The sequence below is a fragment of the Pseudophryne corroboree genome, chromosome 6, assembly GCF_028390025.1.
Source record: "Pseudophryne corroboree isolate aPseCor3 chromosome 6, aPseCor3.hap2, whole genome shotgun sequence".
NCBI lineage: Eukaryota > Metazoa > Chordata > Amphibia > Anura > Myobatrachidae > Pseudophryne > Pseudophryne corroboree.
In genome coordinates this window covers 483,844,002-483,856,908 of record NC_086449.1, presented here as the reverse complement: position 1 = coordinate 483,856,908, position 12,907 = coordinate 483,844,002, and the positions used below count along the sequence as shown (strand labels likewise).

General features: G+C 43.0%; 1 protein-coding gene across 3 annotated transcripts in view; it reads right to left on the bottom strand.

The window, feature by feature from the left end:
- Nucleotides 1–12,907, bottom strand: part of DOCK4 (dedicator of cytokinesis 4) — an 803,151-nt gene that overhangs the window by 260,221 nt on the left and 530,023 nt on the right. For all 3 annotated transcript variants that reach the window (XM_063927278.1, XM_063927279.1, XM_063927280.1), the window contains 2 exons: nt 10,282–10,452; nt 7,260–7,452 (listed from right to left, as the gene is read on the bottom strand). In XM_063927278.1, coding sequence (XP_063783348.1) covers nt 7,260–7,452; nt 10,282–10,452 — 364 coding nt within the window. The remainder of the gene's footprint in view (nt 1–7,259; nt 7,453–10,281; nt 10,453–12,907) is intronic.

The window sequence follows — 12,907 nt, the reverse complement described above, 5'->3', positions numbered from 1 at the left end:
GCGCGAGCGCCCGCCCAGTTCATGACGTCAGTCCCCCGACGGATCGGGCAGTGTGTATGCACAGCACACTGCCCGATCCGTACATAGATATATCTGCAGATCAATTGATCTGCAGATATATCTAATAGTGTGTACCCACCTTTAGACTCCAAATTCCCCAGATATCAATCTGATTGAGGATCTGTGGTACGTGCTGGAAACACAAGTCTGAGCCATGGAGGCACCACCACGTAATTTACAGTACTTAAAGCATATGCTTCTAATGTCTTGGTGCCAGATACCACAGGATACATTGAGAGGTCCTGTGAAGTCCATGCCAGAGATGTTTTGCCAGCACGTGGTGCATCCTACACTATATTAAGATTAAAATTATGGCTGATGGCTATAGAGGCAAATCAAGCTCATAAAGAAAACCAAAAGTAGCAGCTATTATGAGGATATGGCTGCTTGTGAGGCATGCAACTTTGACAATGACACTGGCAATATGCAAGTGAAAAATAAGAATTTACTTACCGATAATTCTATTTCTCGGAGTCCGTAGTGGATGCTGGGGTTCCTGAAAGGACCATGGGGAATAGCGGCTCCGCAGGAGACAGGGCACAAAAGTAAAGCTTTCCGATCAGGTGGTGTGCACTGGCTCCTCCCCCTATGACCCTCCTCCAAGCCAGTTAGGTACTGTGCCCGGACGAGCGTACACAATAAGGGAGGAATTTTGAATCCCGGGTAAGACTCATACCAGCCACACCAATCACACCGTACAACTTGTGATCTAAACCCAGTTAACAGTATGATAACAGCGGAGCCTCTGAAAAGATGGCTCACAACAATAATAACCCGATTTTTGTAACTATGTACAAGTATTGCAGATAATCCGCACTTGGGATGGGCGCCCAGCATCCACTACGGACTCCGAGAAATAGAATTATCGGTAAGTAAATTCTTATTTTCTCTATCGTCCTAGTGGATGCTGGGGTTCCTGAAAGGACCATGGGGATTATACCAAAGCTCCCAAACGGGCGGGAGAGTGCGGATGACTCTGCAGCACCGAATGAGAGAACTCCAGGTCCTCCTTAGCCAGGGTATCAAATTTGTAGGATTTTACAAACGTGTTTGCCCCTGACTAAATAACCGCTCGGCAAAGTTGTAAAGCCGAGACCCCTCGGGCAGCCGCCCAAGATGAGCCCACCTTCCTTGTGGAATGGGCATTTACATATTTTGGCTGTGGCAGGCCTGCCACAGAATGTGCAAGCTGAATTGTATTACACATCCAACTAGCAATAGTCTGCTTAAAAGCAAGAGCACCCAGTTTGTTGGGTGCATACAGGATAACAGCAAGTCAGTTTTCCTGACTCCAGCCGTCCTGGAACCTATATTTTCAGGGCCCTGACAACATCTAGCAACTTGGAGTCCTCCAAGTCCCTAGTAGGTGCAAGGCACCACAATAAGCTGGTTCAGGTGAAACACTGACACCACCTTAGGGAGAGAACTGGGGACGAGTCCGCAGCTCTGCCCTGTCCGAATGGACAAACAAATATGGGCTTTTTTGAGAAAAAAACCACCAATTTGACACTCGCCTGGTCCAGGCCAGGGCCAAGAACATGGTCACTTTTCATGTGAGATGCTTCAAATCCACAGATTTGACTGGTTTTAAACCAATGTGATTTGAAGAATCCCAGAACTACGTTGAGATCCCACAGTGCCACTGGAGGCACAAAAGAGGGTTGTATATGCAATACTCCCTTGACAAAGTTCTGGACTTCAGGAACTGAAGCCAATTCTTTCTGGAAGAAAATTGACAGGGCCGAAATTTGAACCTTAATGGACCCCAATTTGAGGCCCATAGACACTCCTGTTTGCAGGAAATGCAGGAATCGACCGAGTTGAAATTTCTTTGTGGGGCCTTCCTGGCCTCACACCACGCAACATATTTTCGCCACATGTGGTGATAATGTTGTGCGGTCACCTCCTTTCTGGCTTTGACCAGGGTAGGAATGACCTCTTCCGGAATGCCTTTTTCCCTTAGGATCCGGCATTCCACCGCCATGCCAACAAACGCAGCTGCGGTAAGTCTTGGAACAGACATGGTACTTGCTGAAGCAAGTCCCTTCTTAGCGGCAGAGGCCATAAGACCTCTGTAAACATCTCTTGAAGTTCCGGGTACCAAGTCCTTCTTGGCCAATCCGGAGCCATGAGTATAGTTCTTACTCCTCTACGTCTTATAATTCTCAGCACCTTAGGTATGAGAAGCAGAGGAGGGAACACATACACCGACTGGTACACCCACGGTGTTACCAGAACGTCCACAGCTATTGCCTGAGGGTCTCTTGACCTGGCGCAATACCTGTCCCGTTTTTTGTTCAGACGGGACGCCATCATGTCCACCTTTGGTATTTCCCAACGGTTTACAATCATGTGGAAAAAACTTCCCGATGAAGTTTCCACTCTCCCGGGTGGAGGTCGTGCCTGCTGAGGAAGTCTGCTTCCCAGTTTCCATTCCCGGGATGAAACACTGCTGACAGTGCTATCACATGATTTTCCGCCCAGCGAAAAGTCCTTGCAGTTTTTGCCATTGCCCTCCTGCTTCTTGTGTCGCCCTGTCTGTTTACGTGGGCGACTGCCGTGATGTTTTTCCCACTGGATCAATACCGGCTGACCTTGAAGCAGAGGTCTTGCTAAGCTTAGAGCATTATAAATTTACCCTTAGCTCCAGTATATTTATGTGGAGAAAAGTCTCCAGACTTGATCACACTCCCTGGAAATTTTTTTCTTTGTGTGACTGCTCCCCAGCCTCTCGGGCTGGGCTCCGTGGTCACCAGCATCCAATCCTGAATGCCGAATCTGCGGCCCTCTAGAAGATGAGCACTCTATAACCACCACAGGAGAGACACCCTTGTCCTTGGATATAGGGTTATCCGCTGATGCATCTGAAGATGCGATCCGGACCATTTGTCCAGCAGATCCCACTGAAAAGTTCTTGCGTGAAATCTGCCGAATGGAATTGCTTCGTAGGAAGCCACCATTTTCTACCAGGACCCTTGTGCAATGATGCACTGTTTTTAGGAGGTTCCTGACTAGCTCGGATAACTCCCTGGCTTTCTCTTTCGGGAGAAACACCTTTTTCTGGACTGTGTCCAGAATCATCCCTAGGCACAGCAGACGTGTCGTCGGGATCAGCTGCGATTTTGGAATATTTAGAATCCACCCGTGCTGTTGTAGCAGTATCCGAGATAGTGCTACTCCTACCTCCAACTGTTCCCTGGACTATGCCCTTATCAGGAGATCGTCCAAGTAAGGGATAATTAAGACGCCTTTTCTTCGAAGAAGAATCATCATTTCGGCCATTACCTTAGTAAAGACCCGGGGTGCCGTGGACAATCCAAACGGCAGCGTCTGAAACTGATAGTGACAGTTCTGCACCACGAACCTGAGGTACCCTTAGTGAGAAGGGCAAATTTGGGACATAGAGGTAAGCATCCCTGATGTCCCGGGACACTATATAGTCCCCTTCTTCCTGTTCGTTATCACTGCTCTGAGTGACTCCATCTTGATTTGAACCTTTGTAAGTGTTCAAAAATTTTTTAGATTTAGAATAAGTCTCACCTAGCCTTCTGGCTTCAGTACCACAATATAGTGTGGAATAATACCCCTTTTCTTGTAGTAGGAGGGGTAATTTAATTATCACCTGCTGGGAATACAGCTTGTGAATTTTTTCCCATACTGCCTCCTTGTCGGAGGGAGACCTTGGTAAAGCAGACTTCAGGAGCCTGCGAAGGGGAAACGTCTCGACATTCCAATCTGTACCCCTGGGATACTACTTGTAGGATCCAGGGGTCCTGTACGGTCTCAGCGCCATGCTGAGAACTTGTCAGAAGCGGTGGAACGCTTCTGTTCCTGGGAATGGGCTGCCTGCTGCAGTCTTCTTCCCTTTCCTCTATCCCTGGGCAGATATGATCTTATAGGGACGAAAGGACTGAGGCTGAAAAGACGGTGTCTTTTTCTGCAGAGATGTGACTTAGGGTAAAAACGGTGGATTTTCCAGCAGTTGCCGTGGCCACCAGGTCCGATGGACCGACCCCAAATAACTCCTCTTCCTTTATACGGCAATACACCTTTGTGCCGTTTGGAATCTGCATCACCTGACCACTGTCGTGTCCATAACATCTTCTGGCAGTTATGGACATCGCATTTACTCTTGATGCCAGAGTGCAAATATCCCTCTGTGCATCTCGCATATATAGAAATGCATCCTTTAAATGCTCTATAGTCAATAAAATACTGTCCCTGTCAAGGGTATCAATATTTTTAGTCAGGGAATCCGACCAAGCCACCCCAGCTCTGCACATCCAGGCTGAGGCGATCGCTGGTCGCAGTATAACACCAGTATGTGTGTATATACTTTTTATGATATTTTCCAGCCTCCTGTCAGCTGGTCCTTGAGGACGGCCCTATCTATAGACGGTACCGCCACTTGTTTTGATAAGCGTGTGAGCGCCTTATCCACCCTAAGGGGTGTTTCCCAACGCGCCCTAACTTCTGGCGGGAAAGGGTATACCGCCCATAATTTTCTATCGGGGGGAACCCACGCATCATCACACACTTTATTTAATTTATCTGATTCAGGAAAAACTATGGTAGTTTTTTCACATCCCACATAATACCCTCTTTTGTGGTACTTGTAGTATCAGAATATGTAACACCTCCTTCATTGCCTTTAACGTGTGGCCCTAATAAGGAATACGTTTGTTTATTCACCGTCGACACTGGATTCAGTGTCCCTGTCTGTGTCTGTGTCGACCGACTAAAGTAAACGGGCGTTTTAAAACCCCTGACGGTGTTTTTGAGACGTCTGGACCGGTACTAATTGTTTGTCGGCCGTCTCATGTCGTCAACCGACCTTGCAGCGTGTTGACATTATCACGTAATTCCCTAAATAAGCCATCCATTCCGGTGTCGACTCCCTAGAGAGTGACATCACCATTACAGGCAATTGCTCCGCCTCCTCACCAACATCGTCCTCCTACATGTCGACACACACGTACCGACACACAGCACACACACAGGGAATGCTCTGATAGAGGACAGGACCCACTAGCCCTTTGGAGAGACAGAGGGAGAGTTTGCCAGCACACACCAAAAACGCTATAATTATATAGGGACAACCTTATATAAGTGTTTTCCCTTATAGCATCTTTTTTATATATTTCTAACGCCAAATTAGTGCCCCCCCTCTCTGTTTTAACCCTGTTTCTGTAGTGCAGTGCAGGGGAGAGCCTGGGAGCCTTCCCTCCAGCCTTTCTGTGAGGGAAAATGGCGCTGTGTGCTGAGGAGATAGGCCCCGTCCCTTTTTCGGCGGCCTCGTCTCCCGCTCTTAACGGATTCTGGCAGGGGTTAAATATCTCCATATAGCCTCCGGAGGCTATATGTGAGGTATTTTTAGCCAAAATAGGTTTTCATTTGCCTCCCAGGGCGCCCCCCTCCCAGCGCCCTGCACCCTCAGTGACTGCCGTGTGAAGTGTGCTGAGAGGAAAATGGCGCACAGCTGCAGTGCTGTGCGCTACCTTTAGAAGACTGAGGAGTCTTCTGCCGCCGATTCTGGACCTCTTCTTATTTCAGCATCTGCAAGGGGGCCGGCGGCAAGGCTCCGGTGACCATCCAGGCTGTACCTGTGATCGTCCCTCTGGAGCTGATGTCCAGTAGCCAAGAAGCCAATCCATCCTGCACGCAGGTGAGTTCACTTCTTCTCCCCTAAGTCCCTCGTTGCAGTGATCCTGTTGCCAGCAGAACTCACTGTAAAATAAAAAACCTAAGCTAAACTTTTCTAAGCAGCTCTTTAGGAGAGCCACCTAGATTGCACCCTTCTCGGCCGGGCACAAAAATCTAACTGGCTTGGAGGAGGGTCATAGGGGGAGGAGCCAGTGCACACCACCTGATCGGAAAGCTTTACTTTTGTGCCCTGTCTCCTGCGGAGCCGCTATTCCCCATGGTCCTTTCAGGAACCCCAGCATCCACTAGGACGATAGAGAAATTGTATTTATAAGGCAAGACCTGGATAAATTTAGATAGAGATTGGAAAAACAACGGCGCCTGTGAATATGGAGGAGCTACAGACAGTCCACTGGAAGGTTAAGATCCTTTTGAAGAAAGCTAGAAATGTTTATCCACTGCAGTTTGTAATAGCTGTGGGGACCCATGTTCAGCTCCCCCACTGGTCTTTCCTATACAGTACCTGCTCCTGGTGGTGCCATCTTTCCTGCAATATATTCACACATTCTGTAAGCTAGAGTCTTTGCTAACTTTGGTGCAAAGCAATGTTTCCAAATACGATTGTGCTGCCAGAACAGTATAGGGGTGGAAGGAAGAGGTTATGGATCTAGGGTTGAAAGCCCTGGGATGGTAATAAAATTGCTGAGGATCCACACTTCTCTTTTATATATATATATATATATATATATATATATATATATATATTCTAAATGATTTTCACATTTTCCAACATAATAGCCTACACATATAATATTGAGTTGTGCAGTGCTGTCTTAGAACTTCTGTCTACCAGAAGCAAGTCATGTATGTTGCCGGGATTGCGTCCAGTTCGAAACATCCCACTTAGTAAATCTGAAGCTACTATTCTTATAATTGAAAAAACAAATATAGTAATTCAGTGTTCTTTTCTATACTCTGTGGTCTTGTGGTGGTTTGAGCTTAGTAAATCTGAGGGATGCAATTCCACTCGTAAACTGCTGCAAAACTACTGGGTTTTAAAAAGCACTGCTTAGTAAATTGGCTTGTAAATGTTCACCAATGCTCCACTGGAAGACTTGGCTTAAAAATATAATTCTACAAAAAACTATTACAAAAATGTTGCAATAAAATCCACATTGAGCAACATCAGTAAAGAAAATGGGTATATGTGCTCTTAATTGGTGAGGCTAGTGCCTCATACCTACAAAACTAAGCAAAATATCTGGCTCATGCCAACTTCGTTTTTAAGGCTGTGGCCACATAGGTGATGTCAAACATATGTATGGTGAACGTTTTCCTCAAGTATAACTTCTCTGGAAAGATTTTTTTTCACTTTAAATCACCTTATTACTAATCTCTCTATTGAACAAACCTCAAAAGGAGCAGAATAAATTAGTTAAAAGGTTCAGCAGATGATGACTCACCATCAGGGTAGTCAAACATTGCACACACACACATACAATAGACCCACCCACCCACCGACACAGGGGGGAGAGAGTTTGCATTGCTGTGTTTACCAGGATTGCTGTAGAGCTCACTTTCCACGGTCTTTGCAATACACTGAAGTTTTATATCTTGTAAGGAGTCTTCCGCATGCATGATTGTTGGCAGACAGCCCAGAGTGTCATGCACCAAGTTTGCCACTTCCCGAACATCAAACAACTTCAGCAGCTCTGAGTATACAGCTGGGAAAGAACTCAGAAATACAGCCTGGAGTGATATGGAAATAGAAAAACGCAGATAGAATTAAATCTAACGATTAAAACCTCTCATGCTTACTGTACTTACACCTACATACTACAAAAAAACAAAACAACGTCCATTCTTCAAAACTGTGTCTTCTGCATTAAGCCATAATGCAAGAGGTTTGTTTACCTAACCAAATTTTCAAATGTATGGCAATTTTTGGAAACAGAAGAAATTAACAAAGTTGTTAAAGCTCGAGAGTCCCCCACTCTAGAATCCTTCAAAACAGACTCATTACTTTCCTGTTTACATGTCGGAATTGCTGTCTAGTCGAAAAGACGGTAGTTTCCAACATTTTTTGGTTGAATCAGTATTCGACATATTCAATGGGGCTGCAGTTTTTCCACGTGTATCGGCGGATTAGCCGTGGATCCACGTGTTTTGTCGGATTTGCGGCCAAATCCGACAGGCTTTAGTCACGTTTTCGACAATGTCAATCCGACTTTAAAAAAAAGTCGGATTGGGATTGTCGAAAACGGGCAAAACCAGTCGTAAGTGCCCCCCATTTGAATACTGCATTGTCGGATCCTCTCCGTCGGAAAGGTTCCGACATGATTGAATAGACCCCTTAGTCTCTGTATTTTATGAAAAGCTTTTCTGTACTATATTATGTTCATTATCTGTTAAGCGCCTTGAGTCCTACTGGAGAAAGAGCGCTAAATAAATAAATAAAATGATTATTATAATAATATAAATACATCTAATTATTATTATTATTATTATGTGTTAAACACCCTCCCCACATCTCAAGATGGTTTTATTGATGAATTATTTATAGTCAGTACATTCTGCTATCATGCGGGTATAACGCTTCCTGCTTACCGTGACAGCCTGACTGCTGCAAAGCTGATATAGTAATGGCCGCAGTGGTGGAACACAAATAGTGGTATAGACAGACAACTCACCACAGAGTACAGGAGGTGGGATGGCTAAAACCTCTTCCAATGAAGGCTCGTCACCACCTCCAATGAAAGCATTTGACTGGACGTCAGTGGAGCGCTCAATTAAAGTCAGGGCACATTTATTTGTTTAGAAAATGGGCGGGGAGAGGTACCCTTCTTAAAAAAAAAAGCTATCATAAACACTAGAAATTTTGCCCACTTCCAACCAAAAATGTAAAAAAAAACAGTACAGTATATTGGCTGAGCCCACAAACAAAAACAGAATGTCTCTCAATAGCAATTTATTAACAAATATTATAAAAAATGTAATAAAAAAAGTATTCAAAGGTCATAAACATGAATAAAATAGTTCTTAATGTCTCCCACAACGGCGACTATATAAACTTAGCATATAACGCCTAAATAGGTCAATATACTATAGCAGCAACATAAGGCTTGTGGTAGATCAATATTTATTAATTGCTATTCTAAGAGCCTTGAGAGAGAGAGACATTCTATTTTAGTTAAAGTGAGTGCAGCCAATATACTGGTTTTTTTTTTTTTGTATCATTTAGTGCTGTCTGATATGCCACCATTAAGTAGCGAGCATGCAATACTATTTCGCCAGCTCAATCACTGAACCATTAATAAATGTTACTTGCAATATCCAGCATGGTCTATCGTTAAATCATTGCAGCAAGAACTGCAGCATATACTGAATGATGACACACAATGTGTACTCATTTGGAGGTCTGCAGAATTGTTTTCCACTGAGACTGTGATTAATTAAAAAAGAAGAAATTATTCTTTTTTTAAGCTATTAAAAGTGGTGAAAATGGTTTTGGAAGATATTTTGTCCAATAGCACTATTCTAAAATGTGTGGGTGCTAATTTTTTTTACTTTTATAGCATTATTATCAGTAGTCTTGTACCGGGATCAATGGCGCGGAATTTTGTTTATATATTATCACTTGCATTGTGGCCTGATAGGAAGTAAGTGTGAATAACTTGTAGTTCCCTGCAGTTCATATGCGAATGGGTTTTTTGACAGTCTCCACTCAGCTCACATTTGCTGCAGATTCATTAATTTAAGGTGGATCACGAACATAGCAATTTGATTCACCGAGCACAGTATTCATTTGTTACATACAGTACAGTACTCATTCATCAATGAAGCATAATAGTTATTTTCACAAAGTGCCATATGGTGGCAGAATAATGTACTGCAGTTAATGTCAATATTACAGTTTGGGAAACACAGCAACATTTGGAATAATAATGGAATTATATAGTGATAGAAGAGATATGTGCTACACCTGTTCCCCTAGACTTGCCATTCACTTTTTGTTAAAACTATTTCTTAAAGAATACACACATTATTCATCCTTTCTACATTGGCTACACTAATTTACCTATGCACGTTAACATACATCTAAATAGATACATGTATGGAATTAATAAAGACTAAAAAGGTATATTTACTAAGCAGCAGTTTAACAATACCTCCGCTTGTTGGCAGTTATGACCAGGGAATTTAAAAGGGTAATATAACTGCATGCAGAACCAGTATTTTGCATTTAATTTTTTTGCCCTTTAACATTCCGTGGCCGCCACTTATTAAATATATCAATACGTTTTTGCCTACTGAACTGAAACCTTAGCGATTGGCACATGGTTGAAAGTACAGCAGCCCACACCAAGTTTAAACTCCCAACTCTCCAAAGCTCTCTCAAAAAGCAGTATCAAAACCAGATTCAGCATCTGAAGTCACTTGTGTATGAAAAACAAAGAGAAAAATACTTCATGATATCTGCTCCTGAATATAGTGACATAGTGATAGAAGGTGCCACATATATAATAGGCAGACAACTATATTGGTAGTGCTTAACAGAATCATAGCAAAATAAGCAACCTGTGACTGAGATAATGCACTTGTTCCTTTGCTGTCTTTACATAGGAAGAATCGGACTGACATCATGAGTTCTTGAACAGAGCAGCGGAATTCTTCCTCATTCTGTCCTCCAGTAGCAAAGGAAAAAAGCTTTCGGGACTGAACAATGTACTTAAAAATATATTCCTGGGCCTATAACATACAAAAAAAAAAAAAAAAAAGCAGTGAAAATAATTACATAATATAACAAGATAACTCCCAATTATTTAATGTTATCCGACCCCTGTCCAACAGTGTTTACCAGTTACAGTATATTAACACAGTCTTAGGCAAACTAAAGCTTGCTCAGCTGTAGTAAAGCTACAAGTCAGTGGTGCACTGACAGCTTTTAATACACCTCTGCCTGTAGTAGGGGTTCCCAACTATGGTTCTTAAGCACAGTAACAGTCCAGGTTTTAAGGATAGCCATAATTGAGAACATGCGAGAAAAATAACATCCCATTTTAAAAAAAAAAATCTTAGGGCTTTATCAAAGTTTCAGTAATACAGCAGTAAAAGTACAGATGTACCAAGTCAAACATTGACAATAACACATGGAGTAACATTCGATAACAGAGCAATAATCAGGGGAGGTACGCAAGAGACAAATACAACCCAGTGCTGGGCAGAAAGAAAAAAGTAGAAAAAAGGCCAAGGGGTATGATGGGACCGCCGCTGGGATGGTCTCATTAAAGGCAATAGGCAGCGGAAGGCCTTGAAAGAGGCATTAGACGGCGGTAGTAGAGGGCTTGAAATGAAAATTAAACTGTCTAGCAGTCAAAACAGGTGTAGTAGAACTGGAATAAGTACATATAAAGGTGAAAAGAAACTGGATAAAATAAAATAAAGGGAGGTTGTGGGGTCGATCCATTGCTCTGGGATTGCGGAGGGAGTCGATGATAGGGCTGAGGAGCTGACAAAGCGTTGAATTTTAAAATATTGGCAGAAGTAGGAGTCTGGTATATCCATGAAAGAATGCGGAGCAAATCTACCGAAGACATGCCAGAACAGGGTGATGCCGGCGGCAGTCCAGATAGATGCCATGTGAGAAGATTGACCCAGAGGAGAAGAGAAACGCTGCCACATAGGTGACTGAGGAGAGGGGTATGCAGAAGGGGCATATTTAGTATCTAATATGTCTCTGGCGGAGAGTGTGCATGCAACCATAGGAACCAGATGGCAGATTTAGGTCTATGTTTCAATTGTAGTAAGGGCAGAAGAGATATCTAGACTACCTTACTAAGCTCACTCTCTAAATCCACCCAGCGTTTAGTTCCTCTTGAAGAGTGCCAAGCAATCAGTTGGATAAGTCAGGTACAAGACAATACCTGGAAAGAAACAATAAACTCAACCCCTCATTGATAGACACAGAATCTCTCTGAATATACAAGGTTTCCTATTATTCTAAATAAATTTGCAATAAAGGAATTGAAGGGAAATAAGCACCCAGGCAGGCACCGCTATGGGTAGTGCCTGAAAAAAGATATAGCAGTTCGGGAAGAATATTAATTTTATTGCGCTGATTAAACCAAGATATAAAATATTTTTGCTAGAGACAGAAATCCTTGTCAGTAGCTCGGAAGAGAGGAGGAAAGTTTGCTTTATACAGTATAATTGGTCGTAAGTCTTAGTTAAGTGTAATCTGAGATAATCAAGAAATTACTTCTGCCATGTAAGGGCAAAACACAGTTGCAGTAGATTTTTCGTGGTCTTTCAGATATGCAACGGCACAACTACAGATTTATCTTGCTGCCAGATAACTGCCCATAGAGGGACAGTTCATGAAAGAGATTTGGGAGAGAGCTCTAAGGATTAGTTAGAGTGAGAAGAATGTGGTAGGCAAAGAGGGAGAGTTTTACAATGAGAACTGCCAATAACAATACCAGAAATGTAAGTAAGTATTAGACCCAAATCCTAAAAGCAAGTGGCTCAATAACAAGGGCGAATATGAAGAGCGAGAGAGGACATCCTTGCCTGTTCCCACTGGAGACATTAAAGGAGTCTGAGAGAAGGCACGTGACCAAAACTTAAGTAGAGGGATTATGATACAGGGCCTTAATGGCTTGTAGAGATCTACCATCAAAACCAAACTAGAGAAGTAAGTGAATCATGAAGAGGCCCTACTGAATGCCTGGTGTTAAAAGATGTATGCCAGGATGGCACAAAACCCACTTGAAATGAGTGTATAAGGGTAGGGAGAATGGGATTCAGTCTGTTCGTAAGAAAATTGGTGAAGAACTTCAGATCAGTGTTCAGTAATGATATAGGGCTGTAGTTGGAAACCAACTGAGGGTCATTACCAGGTTTTGATAGGACTGTTATTTTGGCCCTAGTGCTGTATGGGTGGAAACAATTACCATCAAGGACCTGGTTAAACGTGGCCATGAGATGAGAAATGAGAAACACCTGGAAGGTTTTGTAATAGGAAAGATCATCATGGTTCTGTGATTTGGAGGGTTTTTAAGATTTAAGGGCAGCTTTATGAGCCTTCAATAGATGGGCAAGCTCTTCTTGTAGAAACGTTAATTTAACCAGCAAAGGGAAATCTCAACTTTCTCAGAAAAGATTGCATTAAGGGCGGATTTTGTTAATGAAAGCTACTTGTATA